Below are 27,995 nucleotides of genomic sequence, written 5' to 3' on the forward strand. Positions count from 1 at the left end.
ATTGTGCTTTTTGGATGATCACAAAGCTCAACATGGTGAATTTGCAACAAACATTTTACTTTGTGTCAGTGGTGTGAAGAGATGAAAACAAGCAATTCTGGTCAAAATAGGCTACGTTAAGCTTTTGAGTGTTACAAGAAACCATTCTGCCTACTGGAGGACAGTTGTATAACATTAAAATGCATGCCTTTACCACAAATTCTTTGCCACCTGATGCCTTTACAGCAGAAAGCTTTTACCATGCATGTCTTTATCACAAATATGCCTTTCTGCACTGCCTTTATAACGCAAAGTAAGTAAATTTATGGTAAGTTAAACCGATATATGTGTGTGTGGGTGGATGGGTGTGTGTGTGTGTAATTTACATTTTTGGGGGGGAGCCCACATGTTTTTAAAAAATAATTACAACTTTTAATTGAGGAGGCACAAACCCCTCCCTTTTTTAATACTCTTACCACCCTACATTCCTACCCATCCGTAAACCTGAAAAACACCCATACCACCCAATTCTACTACACACCATGACCACCCTATACCCCTACTGACCTCTACACCCAAAAAATACTCTTACCAACCTATACCTCTACCCATTCCTAAACCCTAAAAACACCCTTACCATCCTATACTCTGACCCACACCTAAACGTTAAATAGATAAACACACACACACACTTACCTTCCATAGACTTACCTTTGTGGTAAATGCTAATGTGTGGTAAAGGCCTGAGTGGTAAAGGTATCATGGTAAGAGCATTGAGGGTTAAAGAGAGCAGAGGCTGGAGGGCTCCCCATACACCACTGAAAAAGCTGCATTTTGGTGGTACCCCTAACTGCGGCCTTACCTCGCTTTATGGAGTACCTGTCATGCCCTTTTGAAATATTGTTGATTTCAGAGACAGTCATTGACATTATTTACTGGTATTGGAAGGTTTGGGGAAATAATTATCTCCATTTACCAATTCCAAGGCCAGTGATTCTACAATTTTCAGCAAAAAATTATAAATGTTCAAAAATAATTCAAAAGATCATGTCCTCACTAATATTTGTATATCTATTCATTATTTACTTTATTTCGTTGAAAGGTGTGTGTTTAAGAAATTTACATTATTTAGTATGTACAATTTCAATGTTTATTTGTGTTTTTTATTTTAGTTTAACATTACATTTAAAATAATAAAAACATTAATTAATTAATTAAAATAATTAATTAAATAACATTATTCATTCATTTTCCTACCTCAATTATTTTCTATAGGAGAGTGATGCAGTTATTTAGAGTAGCCATGCATGGTGCCTAACTTACCCCAAAGCTGGGCTTGAGTGCATTTACACCTTGTTTGTCACTTTTAGTGCTGTAGTAAATTTAGAAGTGTAGTTTGTGAAATTGTCTAACTCTTTTGTGGATGACTGAGTGTATTTCTATGTCCTGATCTAAACACCTATTCAAACCCTTCCCTATCGTCCTCGCACGTAGTAAGAAGTATTCCTCATTTTCCAACCATTTCAATTAGCCTCCTACATTTATTACCAAAATGCATACCTGTGTGTGCAGAGATCTCCGTAACTGTAGGAGACATGTCTTCACAGAAAAGATAGGAGAGGCTCAGGTGAAAGTCTCCAGTAGGTGTGTGAATATCATTTAGCTGTGGTGCATCACAGGCCACAAACTATATACCATCTTCACCTCCAAGGACAGCATAAGGTACAGCCACACCATGGAACTCACCTGAACTGACCACTCCATCATCCAATTCAATATCACCAGCTTATGGGCCCCCACCCTCAGTCTGCCCAACACCCCTTACCATAGCTTGAGCAAAGTCTCCAAAGACACATGGACAAACGCCCCAAACACCACCCACCCATTCTGCTCCAACAGCCTAGATGAGAATGTCAGAAACTTCAACAATTGGATCACCAACTACGCTGACAGCGTAGCTCGTATCTGCAACAACACCCATACAAGGTTCACCAAGCAGGCTAGCTGGTACACTGAAGATCTCAGAGCCACTAAACAACACTGTAAACAACTGGAAAGGAGATGGTGCACCAGCAAGGACACAACCGACAAGACTGCCTTCAAGAAAGCCTTCAACCTCTACCATGACCAGCTGAGAAAATCGAAGAAAAAGATCTTAGCCTCATGCATCGAATCAAGCTCCAATAACAGCAAAAAAATCTTCAAAATAGTCAAAGAATTATTCAACCCCTTAGTTGCAACAAACATTACCCTCTCACAGGAACTCTGCAACAACCTTGCAAACTTCTTCCACAACAAGATTGCCAACATCTACAGAAACTAGAAACCCGACCCTAAGGCCACCAACTTCTTCAAGAAACACAACTACTACGCTACCGCCACAGGCATCTGGCTAACTGAATGGCTTGCCCAACAGGACACTGCCTCTATAATGAAGTTGGTCCACTCAGGGGCCCCAACCTACCCATGCCCACACCCCATCTTCAACATAGGTGAAACTAGAATCAGCTACATACTCAACACCTTATTCCACACCTCAATTGCCATGGCCACCTTCCCCGAGGACTGAAAAGAGACAGAAGTCAATGCCTTTCTAAAGAAACCATTGATAGACCCCAACAAACTCAACACCTACTGACCGATCTCCATGCTCCCCTTCCCAACCAAAATATTAGAAAAAGACATCAACCATCAGCCCTCCTCACATCTGAAACAGAGTCTTCTACTCAACTCCTCCAAATTCAGATTCTGCAGAAACTACAGCACCAAGACAGCCCCCATTGCAGCTACTGATGACATCTGAGCTCTACTCGACTGAGCAGAGACTGCAGCTCTGATCCTCCTAGACCCTCGGCAGCCTTCAATACAGTCTTCCAAAACATACTCATCACAAAGTTGCACAACACAGGCATCCAAAGAGCTGCCTTCAGATGCATTGGCTCTGTCCTCACTGGAAGAACACAAAAAGTCCACCTTTTCCCCTTCACTTCTGAACCAAAGGAAAGCATCTGTTGAGTATCCTAAAGATCCTCACTCAACCCCACCCTCTTCAACACTTATATGGTACCTCTGCCCAGCATTGCCAAAAATCATGGACTCAACACCATATCTTATGCTGACAACACACAACTAATCCTTTCCTTCTCCAGAGCCACCTCCAACACCAAGACTAACTTCCACAACTGCATGACAGACATTGCCACCTGGATGAAGGATAACTGATTAAAGGTCACAAAGTCGAGACGTGAATTTAAAGGCAGTTTTGTTTGTACCACCTCTGTGTTGTTGTCATTGATTTTCAGGGGCATTCTTTTGGGACTTCACAATACCTGTACATTTCTCCTTTGGAGGTCACAGCTGTACTTTTAAACGTTGTCTTGCTGTTGACAACAGTTGGACTTTCAAAAAGTTAGTTCAGTACACATTTGGATATTGAGGCGGTTTTAATTTTTAAAAGTTGATTAGCTAGTGGTAGCCTTTATTAGCAGAGGACTTTCCTATAAACAGACCGTCATTTCACAACTGCTTTGTAAAAACCTGTAAATATTCATTTAGGATGTCTGGCAACATAACCCGCTTTACAGTCAACATCCAGAGAACACACCTGCCTGTACTCTTTATGTTCATAGTTTGCCTCAATAGCATTGACTCTTGTATTTCAAAATGACATGTATGGATGTGGTGTGTAAAATCTCTGTATGTGTGTCATGTGTTTGCGTAGGCTGTGTGTGTTTCTGTCGGTGTATGTTTGTTTCTCCACCCATAGCCTATTGCGAAGCACGTCTTGTTGTATTGGGAAGTGTTGCATTTATACGTCTGTCACAAGATACACTGGTAAACAAACAATGAGATACACTGGTAAACGAACAATGAGATAAATATATTGGTATTACCAATAGCTTTCTGAGAGGGCCTTCGAGTTTTTTCAGAAATTCACCAACTTTTTCTGCAACTTCCTCCTAGAAGACAGCAGAGGAAACATCAGTGCTGGGACGTTTGCTTTTATTAAAGTAAAAAAGGTGAACATTACAAAACAGGAACCAAACAAACAGATAGGGCCGGATGTATCATAGGGTTTTATCCATTTTGTGTCCATGGGAAAATGTGTTCTTACATATGGCCCATAGTGACTTGTATAAATCACCACTGTAAATTATGGGGAACATTTAATACAGCATTACTTTTTATGATGCTATGGTGGCGCAGGCCTCTCGACTATATGTATGATGCCACACAAAGCCACTTTGCATGGGTTTGAACGGCCTCATAGATATGGAGTAAGACAAAGCAGCACAGGTCACTGTATTGCCTTACTCTGCGCCAGGGAGATATTCTGTGGGCATTGCAGTGGGTTTTCTCATGCAACACCCATTGATTTTTTTACACTGCCCCCAATCTACCTAATCACTTAAATGGGGAGTGGTGTAAAACATTTGTGCCTCCCAAGAGCAGGCGTAACAAGGAGAAATATTTTTATTTCTCCTCTTTTTTCCTTATTTCCATGTGTGCTGCAGAATTCCTGCACAAAAATAATCCTGCATTGAACGCTTGTTGATGCTAGGCAGCCAACTGTGCTATAGTGCGGAGGGAAATGATAAGAATGCACCGTATTTCATAAATAAGGTGTATTCCTGCACTCTCACATTGGTATAGTGCTGCACAGCAAAAAGACTTGCAGTGCTGCGTACGCTAATTCAGCATAAATATGGGCCTATGTTTCCGCTTAGCAAAGAACCATCGCTGACTGTTTTGTGATGCTTTTTCACCTCCACTTTGAAGACACTTCAGGTTTTCATAGACACACACATAATTTGGAAGCAGGGATGCATGTATTTCAAGATGAGTGGTTGTGGTTTCCAGTATATTCCTATTTGTTATAATCCACTTACATGGAATGAGAGAGGAAATGAACACCTTAGAGTAAGCATCTCCTATGAGTAGCATATGAGCGATAGGTAGCTCTCCAGCCACCTATAAGTACCTCTGCTGTGTGCAGGCTAGTTACTAAATTAGAAACTTTTTGCTTGGTAGAATTAATATATTTATTCCAAACCTGAAAAGTGTGTATTCATGTATTTGAGAGGGAAATGTTTTATTTTTCAGGGCTTATAAGCTGACGTTTGGAGAAAAATGTTTGAATTTTCAAAATAAATGTATATCTTATATTGGAGTAATAAATCATGTGACACTGGGTAGACGTAGTAGTCGTGTTAGTTTCTTGGTGCCAGGGGGATTGCAGCTATGGATTTTATGTATTACCCATCTAGAGGTATGTCCAACTGCTAAAGTAATTTTTTTATATTACTTCTGGCAACCCAACTCGATGCACTGAGATGATCACTGCTGACATTCGTGCATGCGGAGGCCACTAAAATCATCATATGTGATGTAATCACTATTACAACATTAATAATATTAGTGGTTCAGGGTGGCTTTCACCCCTGTGTGGTGCCATGGTTCATCCTGGGGTTCAATTCTGAACCTGAAGAACATGTGTGTGCTCTCCCATGAGTTAGAGAGAAGTTGCAAGGTAAGAAATAGGCTCCAATGTGAGATGGAGGTAGAACACTATTTCCGGACCTCTCTGATGTGCAGGAGAGCAATGGCACCGAAAGTATTTCCAGACTCAAATTACTTCATGGTAGACCTTAGAGTTTTATTCTGACCACTGGTAAATGCATCTAAAATAATAAGAGAGTGTTTTAACCACGCCTAAACACCATAAATAGTCGTTTGTGTTAAATCTAATGGACACTACTGTCTTACGCTGCTGAACAAATATATAGGGGGTCATTACAACCCTGGCGGATGGTGTTAAAGTGGCGGTAAGACCGCCAACAGGCTGGCGGTCTTTTTTTGAGGATTATGACCATGGAGGTTACCGCCATGGTCATCCGCCGCTTCTCCGTTCTGCCCACCAGGGCGGAGATGACCGCTGGGCTGGAGACCTGGGTCTCCAGCCCGGCGGCCGCGACAATGCCGCCACCGGTATTTTGACCCGGCTTACCGCCGTGAATTTCCAGCGGTAGGAACCACCATGAAATCCATGGCGGTAAGCACTATCAGTGCCAGGGAATTCCTTCCCTGGCACTGATAGGGGTCTCCCCCACCCCCCACCCCCACCCCGACTCCCTCCCCTACACCCCCCACCACTCCTGCCACCCCCCAAAGGTGGCAGGACCCCCCCCCCCCCCGACCCCTGACATTACCTTACACATACACACCCGACACGCACGCAGGCACCACCAACACACATACACGCACACACATCGACATACATGCCAACATCCACACACACAGTCAGACACGCACACCCACATTCAAACATACATGCACACATCCATACAGACATACCCACAGACATACACGCACTCATTCCCAAAACACGCAACACCCCCGCACGCATACACGCACTCACACACCCCCTCTACATACACCCACGCACAACCCCATGCACCCACACAACAAACAACACCCCCCACCCCCCTTCCCTAACGGACGATCAACTTACCTGTTCCGTCGATCCTCCGGGGGGGACGGGAGCCATGGGGGCAGCTCCACCGACACCACACCGCCAACAGAACACCGCCACGACGAATCACAGGACGTGATTCGCTGGGCGGTGTTCTGTTGGCGTGGCGGTGGAGGTGGAGCAACCTCCACTTACCCGCCGCCAGTCACTATGGCTGTTGGCGGCTCTCCGTCGGAAAAATGACTTAGAGCTGCCAACAGTCATAATACTCCGAGCGGAAAACCGCCACCACTGGCGGTCTTCAGCCCGGCGGTCCCTCGGCGGTCTTTTAAAAAGACCGCCGAGGTTGTAATGACCCCCATAATGTTTACACCAGTGCCAGAGCAATTGTCAGCAAAAGACACACACTGTCACCCTGAAGTAATTGTAATATTGTGTTTTATTTACATGGGATTCACCTTCAAAAGATCTTTTTAAATCCCATCAGGGGTCTCAATATTTGCCTTTCACTTTGGAAAAAGTTTGTTAAATCCAGTTGTTGCTATATGCTGGGTACAGAGTGAGTCGAACTCTTGTCTGCAGCACGTAGAGGATTAAGGTAGTCATGGTCTTCAAGGAGAAGGCTGTCACAGGAAAGTGCATCTCAGGATATTGCTCAAACATGGACAATGAGACTGAAAACATGGAAGCCTTCAGCAAGGCAACAGAAAAAAAAACAAGTATCATCCTTTTCTATCACACTTAGGCCCTTCATTAAAAAAACTAATATAACCCTAAGCGTTCATCCCAATGCCAAACCAACTGCTCATCATGTCAAACTAAGAAGAAGAGTCAGGAAGAAACAGCTGTATATAATGTCTGCCATTGGCTGCCCCAACTGTGTTTTCCAAGGAGTTAATACTGTCCATGTTGTTCTCCTGCTGGAAATTATACTGAACGTGACATGCACTTGGGGTTCTTACTACTACTTTGAATAAAATGGTAATGGTAGCACGTAAGACAATGTTTTATAAAGATGCTGAAAACTTGTGCTACTTTAATCAGGATGCTGGACCAAAGCCCTAAGAGAGCCAATCTGAGGTCAGAAGACTGGGGGAGAGAAGCAGCTTAGCCTCCTAGTAGAGAAAAGGTAACATCTCTATTGAAAGGATATAATAAGCCATTTATATGAGCAATCTTAAACCCTCCCTCAGCAAAGACAAAACAACTCCATTCATTGAGGCTCATCAAGGAACATATTGAGGTGCTCAGAGGAGATATTACATAGAAAAATATCAAATATTGTACTGAGGTGCATCAGATGTGAAAGATAATCTAGGAATGAAACAACAGTAAAATATAACAGATAGGAACTTACCACTGTTGGGTTTTTACCTAATACCATCTCATTAAGTGCACAACCGCTGAGTTGCTGAAAAAATAATGCGAAAATATTATGACAGCCTTTAACTTGGAAACTGAAAGAAGTCAATGGAAAGGAGTTATTTATGAGATGTTGTTCGTAAATAATTTTATTAGACTAAAATAAAAGAAACAAATCTGGTGTTACACACTTATGCCAAATTCTACTTCATTAGTTTAGTAATCACATCAATAAGGAATTATGGGGCATGTTTAAGAATAGTGACGCTGCACCTAGTGCAGCGCTACTTTCCTTGTGCCACTTAATACCCTCCTACCGCCACCATCACCATATGTGCGCCGTATTTAAAATACGGTGCACCGTGGCACAGGCTAGGGGGCAATAGTGTCATTTTGTTTATGCTACAGATGTACTCTGCAAGAGTAGCGCCAAAAATTTGGTGCTACTCCTGCAGAGCACAGAGAGGCCCATTTTAAATAATGGAGGCCCCCTTTTAATGCCTGCTCCGAGCATGCGTTAAAAGTGCTGAAAAAATGGGTGCAAGCAAATCTGCTAGATTTCATTGCGCCATTTTTTCAGTCCCTATACCAGGAGAACGCCCGCCTTGCGTACATAATGACTGGCACAGGCATAATGTGGAGCAAGCGTTTACAAAGTGGCGCTATGCCTGCATTGCGCCACTTTGTATTTATTGCGCAGTGAAAATGCCACTTTAGTGCCACCTTAGTGTAAACAAATGACCCTATGGTGGCACTAAGGTGGCGTCAGGGGCTCCTAAATCTGCCTCCTATATTTTTATCTCTGCGTGGCGGAATGTATAATACTAGATTATTCTGGATTGTTTTTCGAACCGATAAAATTTATCATAATTTACAAAAAATTTAAATCTCTCTTAGCTCAGCAAGGTTATGAACACACTTCCATTCTGATAAACTGTAAATCACAAAATGTCAAAAGACGTGAAAATTGTACAAGCTGTAAGAATGATAGTCTACATTAATTATATGAATGTTTTTGCAATATTTTTAATTATGTAATATTAGGAAGTTATAATGTGCCGATAGGATGATCCCTATATTCAGTATATTAGTAACACAGTCATTATTTTAAAAGATCTCCATAAATTTCAGGTAATAAATAGCGCAATAATTCAACAAGACTGTACCATAGTAGTTTTGAGTTGATCGAACATTCGTTTCCATTCTTCCATGCTGCAGTCACCTGTCTAAAACAAAAGTTGAGAAACAGGTGACAAGCTTCATCCTTTTTTATTGTTTATTTATTGACTATCAAGTGCACATAATAACCATCAGATATGCAATGTGCATATAGAAGCGAATTCAATCAATAGCATGACAAGCTGCATCCTAGATGAAGATTTAATGGCTGAGACAGACCGGCAGGCTGCCTGATTCCAACAGGTATAATTCACTGACAGTTCTACAAGACTGGCTGGCTGCTTGCATTCCTATAGGTAGCTTAGTTTTATTCTAATATGTTTAGAAGTAGATTAATTCCTGCTTCCAATACCTCAGTCACAAATACAGAGCCATTTTTTAAAAGTTCATCCCTCAACGCTGCTGTCTGAAATAAACGTTTAAGATACTTGAAATTGGTTTTAGGTTCGACGTAATGAGTTAAAATGTATCAAATGTGCTATAATGGCATTCACAAACTGTGCAAAATATTTAGGTGGAGGACATACGTTACAGGAAACACACTTTCATTGCACATTAAGTGGTTCACATGGAGGCAAAGGTTCCAGGTAATGACTTTGATGGTGAACTATGTGGTTTACATTGTGGTGCTGACTGCACAAAGACGTACATTCCTACATGTAAGAAACACATAATTATATCATCATATCATACATATTTTTGGTATAGTGCATGATTCACTCCCGAATGAGCGTCTCGGCACATGGCTGTTCAGAACGAGTGCACTCTAGAACATGCACGTTGTAAACATCTTGTTAAAGTTTGTCAAATCGGGACACGCGCAGATATGAAAAGGGAGTCTTTTCCAGTGAAAAGGGGCAAAATGCAAAACAAAGATCTGCCAACCTATCTGGAGGTGCATTTGCACGGAACTGCAAGGGAGCTTTATTTGTGGACCTTAACTGTCTTGAGTGAAGATAGGCAGGAAAGACCTTATTTTATGCCTTATGCGTCAAGCAGCTTAGCTTAAAAACTGCACATTTCCTGGTAGCCATGGTAGTTTTTTAGGATGGGGCCGTGCGTGTAGGCTACAAATTAGCCACAGGGCTGCATTCTGCTCAACTTGCAATTTGGCGAGCAAAGTGCTGTTTGCTGCTACCAACAGTGCATTCACGTAGTACAAGCAACTAGTTATTAGTGCCTGGGCAAGGGTTTTTCTGGAGGTAGAAGGGAGCAAGGGAAAACTTTTTTTAAGAGCCTAATTGTGGCAAAACAGGTGCCACAGGGTGCTTTGACTTGATCTTTTATAGATAGCATTAGGTACATTTTTACTCCAAGATTTTTCACCCCTTGCTTAGGAGAAAAGGCTGGGCCAAGTTCAGTGGGCTATCAATCAGCCGACCAAAACTCAAGTGCTTTGCCAAATAGGACAATCTCAGTTTTCTCACTGTGTAATTGGAGTCAGTTTTTGGTCGTCCAATCTGCTATTTCCTTCATACAGCTCACAAACTGAGCTTTAACTTTATCTGGATCAGGTCCGAAGGAGATGAGAAGTTGGGTATCATCTGCATATGACACAATCTCCACACCACATGATCTCATAATATGTGGCAGAGGCACTACATAGATATTAAATAGTGTTGGGCTCAGGCATGAACCCTGAAGGACCCCTTTGTTGGTATATCTTACTCGATTTTAACGGACTGAAACAGACATTTTAGGTTCTGTTGACAATGAACCTATGAGCCAATGTAGCACTCTGCTGTAAAGTCCTGTCTCATGTAGTCTACGGATTAGGATGGAATGAGAGACCATGTCAAAGGCAACAGATAGATCCAGTAACATCAGCATGACCGGTATTTCTGCATTTAGTGAGAGTCTGTTGTTATCAGTGACTGCCACCAATGCAGTCTTGGTGCTTTCTAGCACTCTGAAACCCGATTGTGAGGGGTGAAAGGTCTTAAGTTCTTCTAGAAAGGCTACTACCTGTTTATGAATATAACTTTCTAGTGTTTATCCAAGCTGAGGTAGCAGCAAGATAGGTCTGTAGTTATAAAGAACTTTGGGATTTTCCGAGGGTAGAATGATAGAGAGGACACATAGCTAAATGTTCTGAGGTGCATTGTACAGACAGTGACAGCAATTGTAATATAGGTCATTCAGAGTGATAGATACTGAGCTCTATGGCACAAATAGTGGTGTTCATTGTCTTCCAGGCTCATAAAATCTAAGGCACTATTATGATGGCGCAGAGTGAGAAGCATTGAGCCATAGGGAACTCACAATAGTGTACTAAGGGGTTTATGGCACACAGAATAGCCAGCTGGGACACACAGGACACAAAATGTGGTAAACAATTAGCTTTGGGACCCACAGCATGCCATACAGTGAGATGCACGGCACAAAATGTAAAGTGGCAGACAGAGGAGTATAAGGAATTAAGGGCCAGATGTAGCAATCTCCGAATTTGCTATTCGGAAATTGCGAGTCGGTGCGACTCTCAATTTCCGAATCACAAATTCGGATGCAGAACGGTGTCTCAGACATTGTCTGTGAATCGCGATGGGGTCACAAAGACCCACCTCATTAATACTAATGAGGTGGGTCGCATTTTGCGACCCCATAGCGATTCCCTGCACACACAGGGATGGTGGCCTGCTGGAGACAGCAGACCTCCATGTCTGTGACTGCTTTTTAAATAAAGCAGTTTTTTTTTTTGTATTGCAGCCCGTTTTCCCTAAAGGAAAACGAGTTGCAATACAACAAAAATAACAAAACTATTTGGTTTCGTTTTTTCAGAGTAGGCAGTGGTCCATTGGGCCACTCCCTGCTCTGAAAAAACACATTTATGGCAACATTCACAAAGGGGAAGGAGTCCCATGGGGACCCCTTCCCTTTTGCGAATGGGTTGCCACCAGTGTGACACTGGTGGTAACTGCGAATTGCTTTGCGACCGCGTTCGCGGTCACAAAACAATTTAGCATTGTGGTGCGAGTCGCAAAAAGGAAGGGGACATCCTTTCCTATTTGAGAGTCACATTCACATTTTGCGAGTCGGTACCAACTCGCAAAATGTGAATGAGCATGGCGATGCGCATTTTGCATGGCGCAAACTGCGATTTTCGCAGTTTGCGCCATGCAAAATGCTACCTACATCTGGCCCAATGGGTCTCATTTAAAAGAATCTAACACATCAGCCCGATGGGTCAAATTTCTTGCGCTGCCCTATGGTCACATAACAACGCAATGGATGCACTGTATTTACAATACAGAGGCCTCTGGTGCACGCTTTACAGATGTGTCAGAAATTCTGATGCATCTGTTGGTGCTAAACTCACATATTGCTGTACTAGCATAAAAAATTATGCTTCTCCAGCAATGCGAGGAGGCCCCCATACAGAAAAGCCCTGAGTCAGTTTTACTCCTGCTGTGAGCAGGCGGTAAAATTTGGATGCAGTGAAGTCGCAGAATGAGGTAGTGAAATGTTGCAAATTTTACTGTGTAAGTTCTGGGTTGCACTGCCATGTCATTATGAACTTCCATCACGAAAGAGAATTGACATGGTGTGTGAAAAATTTAAATGAGGGCCATTTTGTATAACTTGAAAGAACTACTTGAATTCCAGATGGGGTGATACTGTGATAGAGGATAAAGAGGGAGGTGTACACTGGGTTAGAGCCGGCTTTAGTCAATGTGACTGGTGCAGCTGCATCTGGCACTGAGCTCGAAAGAGGGCACTATGTTTAGAAGTAACCTCTGGGCTTAAAATGTCCTTCTGCAAAGGTTCTTGTGTGTCCAAGCAACATTAAAATTGTCAAGATATGTCTGGCGATTAATGTTCCTCCTGGAGTGAGATGTAGTGTTGTCTACTGACAGTTTTGATTCGTCAAAACGTAGCAGATGGTTGATACCTCTGGTGCAAAGAACATGTACCATGCAAATCACAGAACTGTATCTTATGTGGATAGTTCAGTGGGAAACTGCGATTGTCACATAGACCTTTTTGTTACGTGCAGTTCCTATGTTACAATCTTAATACAGCACAGTGACCTATGAACTGTCATCAAAGAGCTGCATGCACACTGCATGGTATAGGTTAGAATGTTATATTTTTTTCCTAGTCTCTCATTAACCTAATGTTGCTAAGAAGGGTTCCTTTGGGCTGAAATACATTCTTATTAGTATGGCCAATTCCATCCACTGTGCTACATCTTAAATTCTGAGATGTTTTTATTCTCCAAACCAAACATTCTTAAAATATACTGCCTGCTAATAAGGATGGTGTGCTTCCTACATATTGCAATCCTCATTTCTTATGTAACATTATCTATAGAGTTCTTTACACACATATAAATTAATTGTCTCTGGAAATTGTGTGTGATGTAAAGTGTAAACACCCTACACTGGTATGAGGAGCATTTCAAACAAATGAACAAATAAAATACATGTGAGAGAAGTAATATTGAGCAAAGAGGGGCACTGTTGGAAATTGTCATTGAAGGGCTGTAGGAAGGTAGCCTCTTTCTAGCCTTGTTACCCCCACTTTTGGCCTGTTTGTGAGTATATGTCAGGATGTTTTTACTGTCTCGCTGGTATCCTGCTAGCCAGGGCCCAGTGCTCATAGTGAAAACCCTATGTTGTCAGTGTGTTTGATATGTGTCACTGGGATCCTGCTAGCCAGGACCCCAGTGCTCAGAGGTTTGTGGCCTATATGTGTTCCCTGTGTGGTGCCTAACTGTATCACTGAGGCTCTGCTAACCAGAACCTCAGTGTTTATGCTCTCTCTGCTTTTAAAATTGTCGCTGCAGGCTAGTGACTAATTCTACCAATTCTAATTGGCACACTGGAACACCCTCATAATGCCCTAGTATATGTACCTAGGAACCCATGGTATTGGGGTTCCAGGAGATCCCTATGGGCTGCAGCATTTCTTTTGCCACCAATAGGGAGCTCAGACAATTCTTACACAGGACTGCCACTGCAGCCTGAGTGAAATTACGTCCACGTTATTTCACAGCCATTTTAGACTGCAGTTAAGTAAATTATAAGTCACCCATATGTCTAACCCTCACTTAGTGAAGGTTAGGTGCAAAGTTACGTAGTGTGAGGGCACCCTGGCACTAGCCAAAGTGCCCCCACATTGTTCAGGCCAATTGCCCCGGACTTTGTGAGTGCAGGGACACCATTACACATGTGAACTACATAAAGGTCAATACCTATATGTAGCGTCACAATGGTAACTCTGAACATGGCCATGTAACATGTCTAGGATTATGGAATTGTCACCTCAATACCATTCTGGTATTGTGGGGACAATTCCATGCATCCCGGGGCTCCAGCATAGAGCGGGGGTACTGCCAAACTAACTCTCTGGGGTTTTCTCTGCAACTACCGCTGCTGCCAACCCTCAGACAGGGTTCTGCCCCCCTGGGGCCTGGGCAGCACAGTCCCAGGAAGGCAGAACAAAGGATTTCCTCTGAGAGAGGGTGTTACACCCTCTCCCTTTGGAAATAGGTGTTAAGTGCCGAAGTGGAGTAGCCTCTCCTGGCCTCTGGAAATGCATGAAGGGCACAGATGGTGCCCTCCTTGCATAAGCCAGTCTACACCGGTTCAGGGATCCCCCCAGCCCTGCTCTGGCATCAAACTGGACAAAGGAAAGGGGAGTGACCACTCCCCTGACCAGCACCTCCCCAGGGGAGGTGCCCAGAGCTCCTCCCGTGTGTCCCAGACCTCTGCCTTGAATGCAGAGGTGTGAGGGCACAATGGAGACGTCAGAGACCCCTCCTGATAGGTGCTTACCTTTCTCGGTAGCCAATCCTCCTCTGAGGGCTATTTATGGTCTCTCCTGTGGGTTTCTCACAAGATAACAAATGCAAGAGCTCACCAGAGTTCCTCTGCACTTCCCTCTTCGAGTTCTGCCAAGGATCGACCGCTGACTGCTCCAGGACGCCTGCAAAAGCGCAACAAAGTAGCAAGAAGACTACCAGCAACATTGTAGCGCCTCATCCTCATCCCGGCTTTCTCGACTGTTTCCTGGTGGTGCATTCTCTGAGGGCTGTCTGCCTTCACCCTGTACTGGAAGCCAAGAAGAAATTTCCCGTGGGTTGATGGAATCTTCCTCCTGCTAACGCAGGCACCAAACTTCTGCATCACCGGTCCAATGGGTCCCCTCTCATCTTGACTAGCATGGTCCCTGGAACACAGGAGCTAGATCCAAGTGTCCCCGACAGTCCAGTGGCCCTTCTGTCCAAATTTGGTGGAGGTAAGCCCTTGCCTCCCCACGCCAGAGAGTAATCCTGTGTACTTCGGAAACTGCAGCTGCTAGGGCTTCTGTGCACTTTTGCAAGACTTCCTTCGTGCACAGCCTAGCCCAGGTCCTCAGCACTCCGTCCTGCATTGCCCAACTCGCTGAGTTGGACTCCGACTTCGTGAGACTCCCTTTTGTTGTGCTGAGAGGACCGCCATGCTCACATCTTCTGAATGCCTGTTCAGGTGATTCTGCTGGTGCTGCCTGCTTCTGCATGGGCTCTCTGTGTTGCTGAGTGCCCCGCTGTCTCTTCCTCCAAGGGGCGACCTCCTGGTCCTTCCTGGTCCCTGTCAGCACCTAAAACCTTCAACTGTGACTCTTGCAGCTAGCAAGGATTGTTTGTGGTCTTTCTGCGTGAAAACAACTCTGCATCCTCCAGCACGCTGTGGGACATCTTCTGACCAAAGGAGAAGTTCCTGGCATCTTCCATTGTTGCAGAATCGTTGGCTTCTTCCACCCGGAGGCAGCCCTGTTGCACCTTCATCCGGGGTTTAGTGGGCTCCTGCCGCCCCCCGGACACTTGCGTGACTTTTGGACTTGGTCCCCTTCCTCTGCAGGTCCTCGGGTCCAGGAATACGTCTTCAGTGCTTTGCAGTCAGTTGCTGCCTTTGCAGAATCCCCTATCTTGAGTTGTCTTTCTGGGGTAGCAGGGTAACTTTACTCCTACTTTTCAGGGTCTTGGGGTGGGGTATCTTGGACACCCTTAGTGTTTTCTTACACTCCCAGTGACCCTCTACACCCTACACTAGGCCTGGGGTCCATTCGTGGTTCGCATTCCACTTTTGGAGTATATGGTTATGTTGCCTCTAGGCCTATTGTCTCCTATTGCACTCTATTGTGTTCTACAGTGTTTGCACTACTTTTCTAACTGGTTACTTACCTGATTTTGATTTGTGTGTACACTTTGTATATTTTACTTACCTCCGAAGGAAGTATATCCTCTATTGTCACTAAAGTAGCTTTATTTTTAGTAACTCAGAGTATTGTGTTTCTTATGATATAGTGCTATACAATATAAGTGGCATAGTAGGAGCCTTGCATGTCTCCTAGTTCAGCTTAACTGCTCTGCTATAGCTACCTCTATCAGCCTAAGCTGCTAGAGCACTACTAATCTACTAATAAGGGATAACTGGACCTGGCACAAGGTGTAAGTACCACAATGTACCCACTATAAGCCAGGCCAGCCTCCTACAAGGGCACTGAAAAAGACTGTTGCACCAGAACCCAACAGCGCTAAAGGCGGCCCTGCCTGTGTTGCATGATACACAGAGTGATGAATGCTTAGTTGTCGGTGAATGCTTAGTTGTCGGGACACAGAATGGTTGAGAGAGCATAACAGCCTAGGCAATTAGTTGTAGGGCACAAACAGTGCTGGCCACTGTAACATAGGGCACACAAAGTGGCAGACACTGACTTGCAAGTCGCACACAGTGGTGGACACATTGTTTCAGAGGCATTGAGGTTTACAGTACATAAAGCAAGGCATTATGTATTGTGGGGAACTTGGAATGGTGTACAAATCACTGTAAGTGGAGAGTAGTTAACAGGGAAGTACTGGGCCTAAAATAGGTAGATAAAAAGGTGCGTGGAAGACAGAGTGCTTGTCAGTAAAGAGTGTGGCATAAAGTATAATGGCAGACACAAAGGTGGAAAGAGCCCAGAGAGATACACACTGAAGTATAGGGTACAAAGAGGATTAGATAAAGTGGCGGAGGGCAAACTACCACCACTAAGTTGCAAACCTATGGTTTGAGAACACTTGGAACTTTTAGAAATTACTTCATAGGGGGGAACAGGTATCAAAGCACTCACACACCACTACGTACAATTGAAAAGATTTGTCAGGATGCTCTATATTGAGAGTAGAACGTTATATATCCTAAATACTGCTTAAGACACAATAACTCAGTTAAAAGCTGTGAAATGGTTCTGAAATTACAGCTACAGGAATGCCAATTTAGCATTTTTGTGTTCTGTAAATTACAGATGTTACTCATACCCAATGTATGGTTATGTCGTTTTTTTAGACTGGGAAAATGAAAAGTTGCATATATCTGCTGAGAGTGATACATGTAATTCAAAATGTACACACAAATTTTTGTTGAGAGGTCATCAACCCATTAACCTAACACATCACTTACTCATCAGCTTGTAATAATGAGAATAATGGTCAAAGGAATTAATCGGGCGCAAGAAACGCACACAGCGCAGTGGCGTAATTCTAAATGTGGTGACAGAGAACACTTTGGGCAGATTGACAAGAAACTGGCACATCAGCACTGATGCGCCATTTATCTTGCGTTGCCCCTTCCCTACCTAACAACACCAAGGGTGTGCCGTATTTACAATACCGCGCACAATGGCAGACATTTGGACAATAGGGTAAACGTTTTTGGCTCTATTGTGGCGCTTCGCTACACTAGCATCAAAAAGTTTGACGCTAGTGCAGGAAGGCCCATAGGTTTCTATGGGTGCCTCATTGTAATGCCTGTTTTGAGCAGGCTTTAAAAATTATGGAAAAAATGGTGTAGTGAAATCTTGTAGATTTCAATGCACCATTTTTGCTGGCCTCCTGATGCCGGAATGCTCCACTTGCACACATTATGCCTGATGCAGGCATAATGTGTTGCACGGGGAGCAAAGTGGCACAATGCATGCATTGCACCACTATGTAAATCTGGTGCGGCAAAAGTTGCCTCTTTGCCCCCCTTTGCATTAAAAAATGACACTGATGTGGCACAAGGAGGAGGTAGGGGATTGTAAATATGCCACGTGGGTTTTTGGCAGAGATGAAGAGATGAGGAACTACCAATGGTAGACAAGAACTGAAGGTTGGGAAGTACTAAATACTGACAGCTCTTGGTGTGAGAAATGTGAGGTGATGTCAGGCCGCCTTGCGAGGAGTAAGAGGAACATATTGAGGGAGACAGTGAGGTAGTCACTTCTATGGACAGAATGACAGAGAGATTTCAGTCATGAAAGAATGGGAAATTGGGCAGTCCTAGAGAGAGCACTGATTGCAAATAGTCAAATCTTGAAGAATGCAGATGTGCAATGATTAGTAGAATACGGGCACTTTAGGGGAACAACCAGGGAGAGGCAATTATTGTAACTGCACTCCATGTGAAATGCATCCATGGGGGGGTTGTTTGAGAGAGTTGGAACACCTGCAAAGAGATTATCAGGTGCAAGATAGAAACAGGTTACCTACGTGACTGGGATGAGACACTGGGAGGGAGTTCATCAATGCCATTTTGAAACCCCAAGAAGACAAGGCACTTACAGAGGAGAATTGATGAGTATTGACAATCACGTCAGCAGGGGGCAGTGATAGCCTAATGTCAAATATATGGGGAAGACACTCATGTTGGGATATGTGATAAAATCATTGGGGCATATTTACAAGCCCCTAGCGCCTCCTTGTGCCATATTAACGTAATTTATTTTTAAGGTAATGTGGAGCAAAGAGGCAATTTTTGCCGCACCATATTTACATAGAGGCGCAATGCATGCATTGTGCCACTTTGCTCCCCTTTGCGCCACATTATGCCTGCACCAGCCATAATGTATACAAGGGGGCATTCCTGCATTAAAAGTCCCTCAAAAATGGCGCAGTGAAATCACCAAGATTTCACTGCGCCATTTTAACATCATTTTTAACTTCTGCTCAAAGCAGGCATTAAAATGACACACACACATAGAAACCTATGGGCTTCCTGTCCACTTTGCTGCACTAGCGTCAAAATGTTTGACGCTACTGTAGCAGAGCAATACAATAGTGTAAAAAATTATGACACCATTGGCCTAGCGACTGCCTTGGTGCGCCATATCGTGAATACGGTGCTCACATGGTGTCGTTAAGTGGGGCAAAGGCGATGCAAGAAAAGCAGCACATCAGTGCTGATGCACCACTTTCTTGTAAATGTGCCCCATAGTGTTTAGCTCACTTGAACAATTTTGCCAACTGTCAGGATTCAATATTAGCTATAAATTAACATATGAAGAACCGATTGTCTTTACCTTGCAATGGTCGTATGAGCAGAAGAGTTCTTGTAGAGCGACCAAAACGTTTTTCACATGTTCTTTCTGAAAAAAATAAAAGGACAGTTGTATGTCATACTTTAAATAGTGTGTAGTCACGTGATCACAGCTGGGTTTTCTCTTGTGGTTCAGGTGCTATTCTTTTTAGAACATATATGTGTTCAGCCTAATGTCCAATGTCCTGTTCATTCTAAAGGATAAACAACCCCCACACTTAACTGCAGACGAAGTAAAAGTGTTTTTGTGGTTTAGTTTGATAGTTTAGTATGCTTGTGTATCCAATCTCAAATGATTTTACTACAACTATGTATATGTAAATATTGTTACTACTACTACTATTATTATTATTATTATTATTATTATTATTATTATCATTATTATTATTATTATCCTCATTATTATTTCTTTTTTATTATCATTACTACTACTATTGATACTTTGTACAGTTGTGTTTGGTCAGTGTCTCACTCAACATGCACAACAAAGAAATTGTTACTTTCAGGGGTCTTACAATGGAGGGGGACACCATTTCAATTTCAGGATAGGTCTTACATTGGTGGTACTCTTTGCACATGACCTATCTCTTTGTAGACATCTATGAACACCCTTCTCCTTGCAGGGAGGTGTTCACATATTCACTGGCACACCTAATTGGACAGAAGGCTTCTTAAAAATTCACAGTTTACAGTAATAGTTAGATAGAAGCTTGGGTGAATTAAATCCGAAACTCTAATGTACTATTAATGCACACTCTTTTCAGTTACTACTTTCAGCAACACACTTTCAAGTTTCAACCTTACCATAATGTACTCAAAACAGTTGGTGTGTGGGACCCCTCCACCACTGGATGGGTGGCAATATGTGCCACTTCCATGAGGTTGCACATGACCTAGGAAAAAAATAAAAATCTGTAAGACTTTACTCTGGTGCCATTTATTGTGTGGAAATACCTAAAGCTGATTTGTTGTTTGCACTTTGTATTTTGTCCATTTCCTTCACTCACTTACCCAGTTGCACACTCAGTAAGTCACACACTCACTTCTTTTTTTCAGATTCGGTCTAGTACAGTTTTGACAAAGCATACTTCAATATCAACAACAATTAAAAACTCTTAACTCTTGAAATTCTGATAGTTCTGACAAACAATGACAGCTAATTAACAAACTTTTGTATCAAGGAGAGTAGAGAAATGACCATATTCAACTTAAAACAGTTATCAACAATCAGGCAAACCAGGGATTATACAACAGAGCATCTCAGTAGGTCATAAAAGTCCTCACACTATCCTCTTTGTCCATCCAAAAAAATCATTGTCCATCTAACGATACATATTACTCTGTTCATTTCTAAACTTCATAAAACCCATCAATTTACACATGACTGAACCCAGGATATACATTTTTTTAAACTCATGAAATAGAAATGTATACAAATGCATTACCTGAAAAATATCACATGCAGCAGGTTAAGTTTTGCTAAATGTAGGAAGCTTGCATGTATAGTAGGCATATTTCTGTAGTTCCTACACTATCGATACAACCTGAAAGTAGTTATCTTAGTGATTTGCATGTAATTTACAGAGGCTGTATTTCTAGGCGATCCTTGAAATTGACAATTATGAAAAGACAGTGGGGGTGATTCTAAGCTTGGTGGGCGGCGGGAGCCGCCCGCCAAGCGGGAACCGCCAGAAGACCGTACCGCGGTCAAACGACCGCGGCGGTCATTCTGGGTTTCCCACTGGGCTGGCGGGCGACCGCCGAAAGTCCGCCCGCCAGCCCAGCGGGAAACTCCCTTCCCACGAGGACGCCGGCTCAGAATGGAGCCGGCGGAGTGGGAAGGTGCGACGGGTGCAGTTGCACCCGTCGCGAATTTCAGTGTCTGCAAAGCAGACACTGAAATTCTTCGTGGGGCCCTCTTACGGGGGCCCCGACAGTGCCCATGGGGTGTCAGAATCCCCATGGCGGCGGAGCGCGCTCCGCCGCCATGGAGGATTCTCATGGGCAGCGGGAAGCGGGAAGCGGGCAGCGGGAAGCGGGCAGCGGGAAGTCGGTACACCGCCGACTTTCCGTTTCTGGCCGCGGCTGAACCACCGCGGTCAGAATGCCCAGCGGTGCACCGCCAGCCTGTTGGCGGTGCTATCGCCGACCTCCGCCATGGCGGTAATTACCGCCAGGGTCAGAATGACCCCCAGTGTGTGGTATTGATTAAACTAAATGTACTATAACAATTTACTAAAACATTTCCCACTGAAATATGAATATCTTATCATTTTGAGAGTGGTTGTTGACTTTGGGCAGACATAAACGCTCAGCCTCTGTTGTAGGCTGCTGTAGGAGACACCTTTCCTCCCTTCTCTTGCTCTGTAGTGCTGGTCATACTATTTTATAATAAAAAGCCAATCTTCAGTTGCCTCAGAGCAGTTGATCAGTGGATGATATGGAGCCATCTCAAACTGAATGCTTCCAAAACAGAAATACTTACATGTGGCGACTGGAAAATGTATAACCCACTGTGAGCTTGGCCTGGTGATATGGGACCACCTCTTCAAGTATCCAAGGAAGTTAAAAACCTTGGAATTACCATGGACTCCAAGTTAACAATGAATTTCCAAGTTGACACATTAGCACGATCAGACTTCATCACCTTGAAGTCTCTGCAACTCATCTTCCCCCACCTTGAATTTTCACGCAAGATGCAGGCTAATATCTCTCTTGTACTATCCAAATTGGATTATTCCAATGGCCTCTACCACTGATCATCTCTATCTATTATGAACAATCTACAACGTATTCAGAACTCAGCTGCCAGGCTATTATTACATGTAGCCTGGCAGCTGACAAGCAGGCAGACATCGCCTCTGCCTTGAAAGTTCTACACTGGATACCGGTTGCCAGAAAATCCACCTTCAAGCTGTTTGTATCACCCACAAAGCTATACATGGAACAGGACCGCTTTTCATCAGAAACAAAATAACCAAATACATTCAACAAAGAAACCTCTGCTGAAGATTGGCACCTGCCTTAAAACACCGCCATATAAGAAAAAGACAAAAGGTGGTACATCCTTCTTTGTTCAAGCAGCCAAACTATGGAATTCATTACCCCCAAATATAAGATCCACGGATAACTATCTTGTCTTCAGAAAACTACTCAAGAGTTTGCTCTTTCCATCATAACCACCATATCCAAACAGCAATGGACTTCATATGCCTGTGTTGATAAATGTTTATAATTTTATTATGTGTATATTCTAGACAGGTATAGTTCTTTAAGAAATATGTATAGCTGCTATTTTATAATAATAAATTATACACACACTCTTTAAGACTGTTTAACAAATATATATTTATCCATCGTTAAATATATATTTGTGTGTATGCATGTGTGTATGTATATATGTGTGTGTATATACATATATATAGATATATATGTGAATATTATTCTATGCTTAACATGTTCACAGGTCATTGCATAGCTCCTAGATAAGTTGTTATATTAGATACCTATCAATCCCTGCTTTCTTTTTTTATATCACAATGAACAAATGTTATCTTAACCGTGACTGATCCCAAACCCATTCTACTACTTTGGTCACAAAAATAACCATGTCTAAGCTCTTCCCTCCTCTACCGCTCCTGGCTCACTCCACACCTCTATTTACTACTTTGATCTCCCAAACAACCCTACTAAATTCATCCTCATTTATCTCACCTTTGACTCATCCTAAACCCCTTTTGCTACTATGATCTCCCTAACCCCTTTCTATATATTCCTCCCTCCTCCATCTTTCCTTTACTCATCCCATCCCTCATCCTATTGCTATAAACTTCCAATTAACACTTCTGAATTCTTCCCTCCTCTATCTTCCCATTACTCTGGTCAATCCAACTAACAAACTCACATATCCTCCTCTCAAATTAACTCATATTAATACTAATACTAATACTAATACTGTACTCATATTTCCCTATACTAATTCCCCACTAATGCCTTTTAGGTTTCGGAGTAGCGTGCTACTCACAGAAATGTGCTTTGACGCCTCGTCAGGGGTAGTAAGTGCTATATAAATACAATTGCAATAAAGCAAAAAGTCTCTTCATAGCTTGAGGCTTGAGAGTCACATGCTCTGATGCTGCTCTTTTTGTGTTTTACTTTTCAGTAGAATCCTTTGGAGAGTTGTGCCTTCAGGCTCGCTCAATTATCCATTGTGCTGTTACTATAGAATGTGCCCACAGAATCCCCTGGGCAGTGGATAATATGGACCCATCATAATCTATACTTCACACATAGCCAGGACTGTACACTATGGTATACATACATCTAACACCAAAGAAAAGCACAATTTCTTGGCCTTACAGCTGGTATTGAAAGAGTAGCAATAAGCATCTTAGGTTGTCTCCGCCTCTACAGTATGCCATTTTGTATGCACATTGTACACTTTAGGACAGGGGTGTCCAATGTAGGTTCTCGAGGGGCCAGATCAATTCTAGATATTCAAAATAAATGTTGTGACCATAGATGAATTCCATTGATATTCATTGTTTGCAAACATTCTTTATGTGGATATTGTGAAACACTGCTCTGAAACAGAAATAAAAAGCATTCACTCCACAAAGAGCTACTCCACCCAAAAACCTGCTGAGATGTATAGTCTGTCACTGTTCATGGAATGCAATGTCTGAGTCAAAGTAACAGTTGCAAAGGAAGGTAGAATATGCTATCAAGAGTGGAGATTTAACAACACTATGAACCAGTGCTTAATTTGAGCAGGTATGGCTCACTGGCACTCATTTTAGGGTCCTGGCACTTAATTTGCATTAAGAGACTTTGATCCAGAGCAAGTGAGAGAAAACCAAAAAAGGAGGAAAGAAGAATAAAAAGACTAAAAAAATGATTAAGGGAGACCACAGGGATAAAAAAAAACCTGCAAGAGATAAAGAGGCAGGGAGTGTATGGTGGTGGATCAAAGAGACATGAGGCGGAAGCAAGACTATGCAGCCTTGGCATTCAACACCCTGATCTTCGATAGCGCAGGCCGAATGCTTTCTGAACAAAATTTTGAACATTGCTTTTATTCTTTTACAGATTAATTGCTGCTTTGTAATAGTTCGCAGTCACAAAAGGTGATGCAAAATGGAGCAGAGGGCTGACAGAGTATTTATATTTTTGTGCTGGACTCTGCCCCTGAAAGTAACTTAAGGAGCCTGTGTGCTACTTTGGATTACTTTACCTGTAGCGGGCATCACATTGGTGATATGCGGGAATTCCCCTGTTACCATCCATGGTTTTTCATTTTTCATGTAAAGCTCATAACAATGGTAGATAGACCTTTGCCAAAAGCAATGACTGCTTGAGGCTGGTGCTAACAAGTGGTAATGTTTTTTATTTGTTATTTTTCCTAACTTTATTCACATTGCATCTGTCCTGCACTGCACAGCACACACACAGAAACGTGGGAAAAGATTTAAGCTATGCCTGAGCAAAGTACCTTGTACTGGAATGATACCCTTCCAGTATGAAACCTATGCTAGGGACACACTTCGTTAAAAGGTGGGTGTAAGCCAGCACTGGTAATGGAGCAGAAGTGCCAAATATTAGTAGGTATGTTGCTGCCTGTTGTTTCCATCCAGCACAGTGCAGCTCTGTGGTAAAAAAGAATGCTTACCATAGCAACCGCTAATGGCCACGAGCAGGAACACCACACCGACCTTCATGATTAAGTGATGGATAGGTATTGACTCTTCAGATGCTGGTGAATTTACCTATCTCTGACACCTACTTTTATACTAGAAGCATCAATGGACACTCCTCCCAGATCATCACAAGATGGATCAAATATCCACTTTCTACAATTCAGTTTTGCCAAAAAGTTCTTTCAAGGATAACTGCAAAGGACTCTTACACACAATAGCTTTTTTCACCAATTAATAAAGTTTGTGGTGTGACTGGCATGTCTCTATTTGTTGTTCCTTGTGTAAAGAGCATGTAGGCATAAGGAACATGTCAATATTTGTTAAAGGAGTCATTAAGTCTCAAATCTCACAGATCCAGTTTTAATCTTCTCTTTTTCCATCCTGTTGTCTATTGTAACTGAAAGTATTTGGAGCTATGTCCTATGGAATTACGTATGTGTATTTTCTATGTGATTACGTATGTGATTTGTTTATTGTTAGAGGGATAAGTAGTCACTCTCAGCAGTAAGAGCGTGGCAAAGTGTCCTCATTACTGGCAGAAATCCACTGCGTTTCACAAACCTTATCATCTTGCCCATGAGATCCTAATCTGGAAAGCCTTTTTTAATCCGCTTACCTTTTTGGTTTCAACTAGAGGAGTGTGCTTGGTATTTGCAATTGTAAGTGCCCCTTCCCCAGGGTTTCAATGGAAGCTAAGGAAGCACAGAGTAAAAATATTTGATGAAAGATTTTCATGCGTCGGAGTGCAGCACAAGACCCATACCCTGCATAAGTCAATTTTGTGCCTCTAACAAAAATGTTCTCAGTCTATCCAGAGAATTTCACAGTGACTCCAGTCCAAAAACGATAATTCTGCCCTCCCGATTCATTGCCGCTCTAACACCAATTATATTGACTGAGATAGAGTATGCAGGATGGCTGATGATCATTTACTAAATCTCAGACTTAGAAAGCAATGTTCTCATTTGCGAATTCACAGGTAGAACTCTGGCTAACATTACTGCAGTTCCCAGCTACCTTTCAACTCTAACACTACACCACTTTACTTTTATGCTTCTATTTCCTGTATCGCTAAAACTATGGGGGTTATTACAACTTTGGAGGAGGTGTTAATCTGTCCCAAAAGTGACGGTAAAGTGACGGATATACCACCAGCCGTATTACGAGTCCATTATATCCTATGGAACTCGTAATACGGCTGGTGGCATATCCGTCACTTTTGGGACGGATTAACACCTCCTCCAAAGTTGTAATAACCCCCTATATCTCTTTATGTTGAGCATGTAATACATTCTTTGTCTTACTTTGTGTTACTGCCCATACCTTTGGGTCTCCTTTGTGATCTCCTAAGGACAACAATGCACTACTGACTAAGCAAGGAGAAACAAGACTGAACATTCTTTAATCCCTTTGCTGCCAGGCCTTTTCCCCTGCAGAGCTTTTTTTTTTGGTCTATTTGGGGCAGTTTGCACTTAGGCCCTCATAAATTTCTGTTCACATGAGTTACCCACGGCGAATTTGCGTCCTTTTTTATCAGCATCCTAAGGATTCTAGAGGGTCCCAGTGTTTGTGAGTTCCCCTGGAGAAGACCAAGAAATTAGCCAAAATGCAGCTAAAATTTCGTTAAAAATAAAATGAGAAAAAAGGACTGCAGAAGAAAGCTTGTGTTTTTTCCCAGAAAATGGCATCAACAAAGGGTTTGCAGTGGTAAAATCACCATCTTCCCAGCTTTCAGAAACAGGGAAACTTCAATCAGAAAACCACATTTTTTCAACAGAATTTTGGCATTTTACTGGGACATGCGCCATTTTTACTATTTTTTGTGCTTTCAGCCTCCTTCCAGTTAGTGACCGAAATGGGTGTGAAACCAGTGCTGGATCCCGGACAGCTAAACATTCCTGAAAAGTAGACAGAATTCTAAATTCAGCAAGGGGTCATTTGTGTAGATCCTTCAAGGTTTCCCTACTGAAAAAACAGCTAAAAGAAAGAAATATTGAAATTGAGGTGAACAAAAGAGCCATTTGTGTCCTTGTTTTCTTCTATAACTTTTTCCACCTATGGCAGATATTTGAAAGCAATATACCGGTACGGCTGCATGACTCTTCTGGTTGCGGGGATATATAGGGCTTGTTGGTTCATTAAGAACCCTAGGTACCCAGAGCCAATAAAAGAGCTGCACCCTGCAATGGGTTTTCATTGTATACTGGGTCATAGAGAAATTCATTTGGTGAAATATAAAGAGTTAAAAATAGGTATCAAGGAAACCTTTGTATTTCCAAAATGGGCACAAGAAAAGGTGTTGAGAAGCAGTGGTTATTTGCACATCTCTGAATTCCGGGGTCCCCATACTAGCATGTGAATTATAGGCCATTTCTTCAAATAGACGTCTTTTTTAAACACTGTCTTTCATTTGGAAGGATAAAAGGAAGAGAAAGACAAGGGACAATAACACTTGTTCTTCTATTCTGTGTTCCCCAAAGTCTGCTGATAAAAATGGTACCTCACTTGTGTGGGTATGCCTAATGCCCGCGACAGGAAACGCAACATTAACACATCACATTTTTACATTGAAATCTAGCTCAGACCGCACCTAGGGAAACCTAGCAAACCTATAAATTTTTGAAGATTAGACACCTAGGGAGATTCAGAATGGGGTGACTTGTGGGGCTCTCGCCAGGTTCTGTTACAAGAATCCCTTTGCAAACCTCAAAATTTGGCAAAAAAACACTTTTTCCTCAAATTTCAGTGATAGAAAGTTCTGGAATCTGAGAGGAGCCACATATTGCCTTCTACCCAGCATTCCCCCAAGTCTCCTGATAAAAATGGTGCCTCACATGTGTGGGTAGGTCTAGTGCTCACAACAGGAAATGCCCTAAAACACAACGTGGACACATTACATTTTCCCAAAGAAAACTGACCGCTTATTGCAAAGTGCCTAGCTGTGGATTTTGGCATCTAGCTCAGTCGGCACCTAGGGAAACCTAG

General features: G+C 42.6%; 1 protein-coding gene across 1 annotated transcript in view; it reads right to left on the minus strand.

The window, feature by feature from the left end:
• The window catches only part of LOC138260837 (ranaspumin-like), a 72,582-nt gene extending 47,495 nt beyond the window's left edge, over positions 1 to 25,087 (minus strand). The window contains exons 1-6 of the mRNA XM_069209263.1: positions 24,983 to 25,087; positions 20,119 to 20,207; positions 19,298 to 19,363; positions 8,980 to 9,039; positions 7,809 to 7,862; positions 3,873 to 3,938 (exon numbers count right to left, since the gene is read on the minus strand). Coding sequence (XP_069065364.1) covers positions 3,873 to 3,938; positions 7,809 to 7,862; positions 8,980 to 9,039; positions 19,298 to 19,363; positions 20,119 to 20,207; positions 24,983 to 25,031 — 384 coding nt within the window. The 5' untranslated portion in view covers positions 25,032 to 25,087. The remainder of the gene's footprint in view (positions 1 to 3,872; positions 3,939 to 7,808; positions 7,863 to 8,979; positions 9,040 to 19,297; positions 19,364 to 20,118; positions 20,208 to 24,982) is intronic.
• Positions 25,088 to 27,995: the final 2,908 nt, after the last annotated feature.

The sequence above is a fragment of the Pleurodeles waltl genome, chromosome 10 (assembly GCF_031143425.1).
Source record: "Pleurodeles waltl isolate 20211129_DDA chromosome 10, aPleWal1.hap1.20221129, whole genome shotgun sequence".
Lineage (NCBI taxonomy): Eukaryota > Metazoa > Chordata > Amphibia > Caudata > Salamandridae > Pleurodeles > Pleurodeles waltl.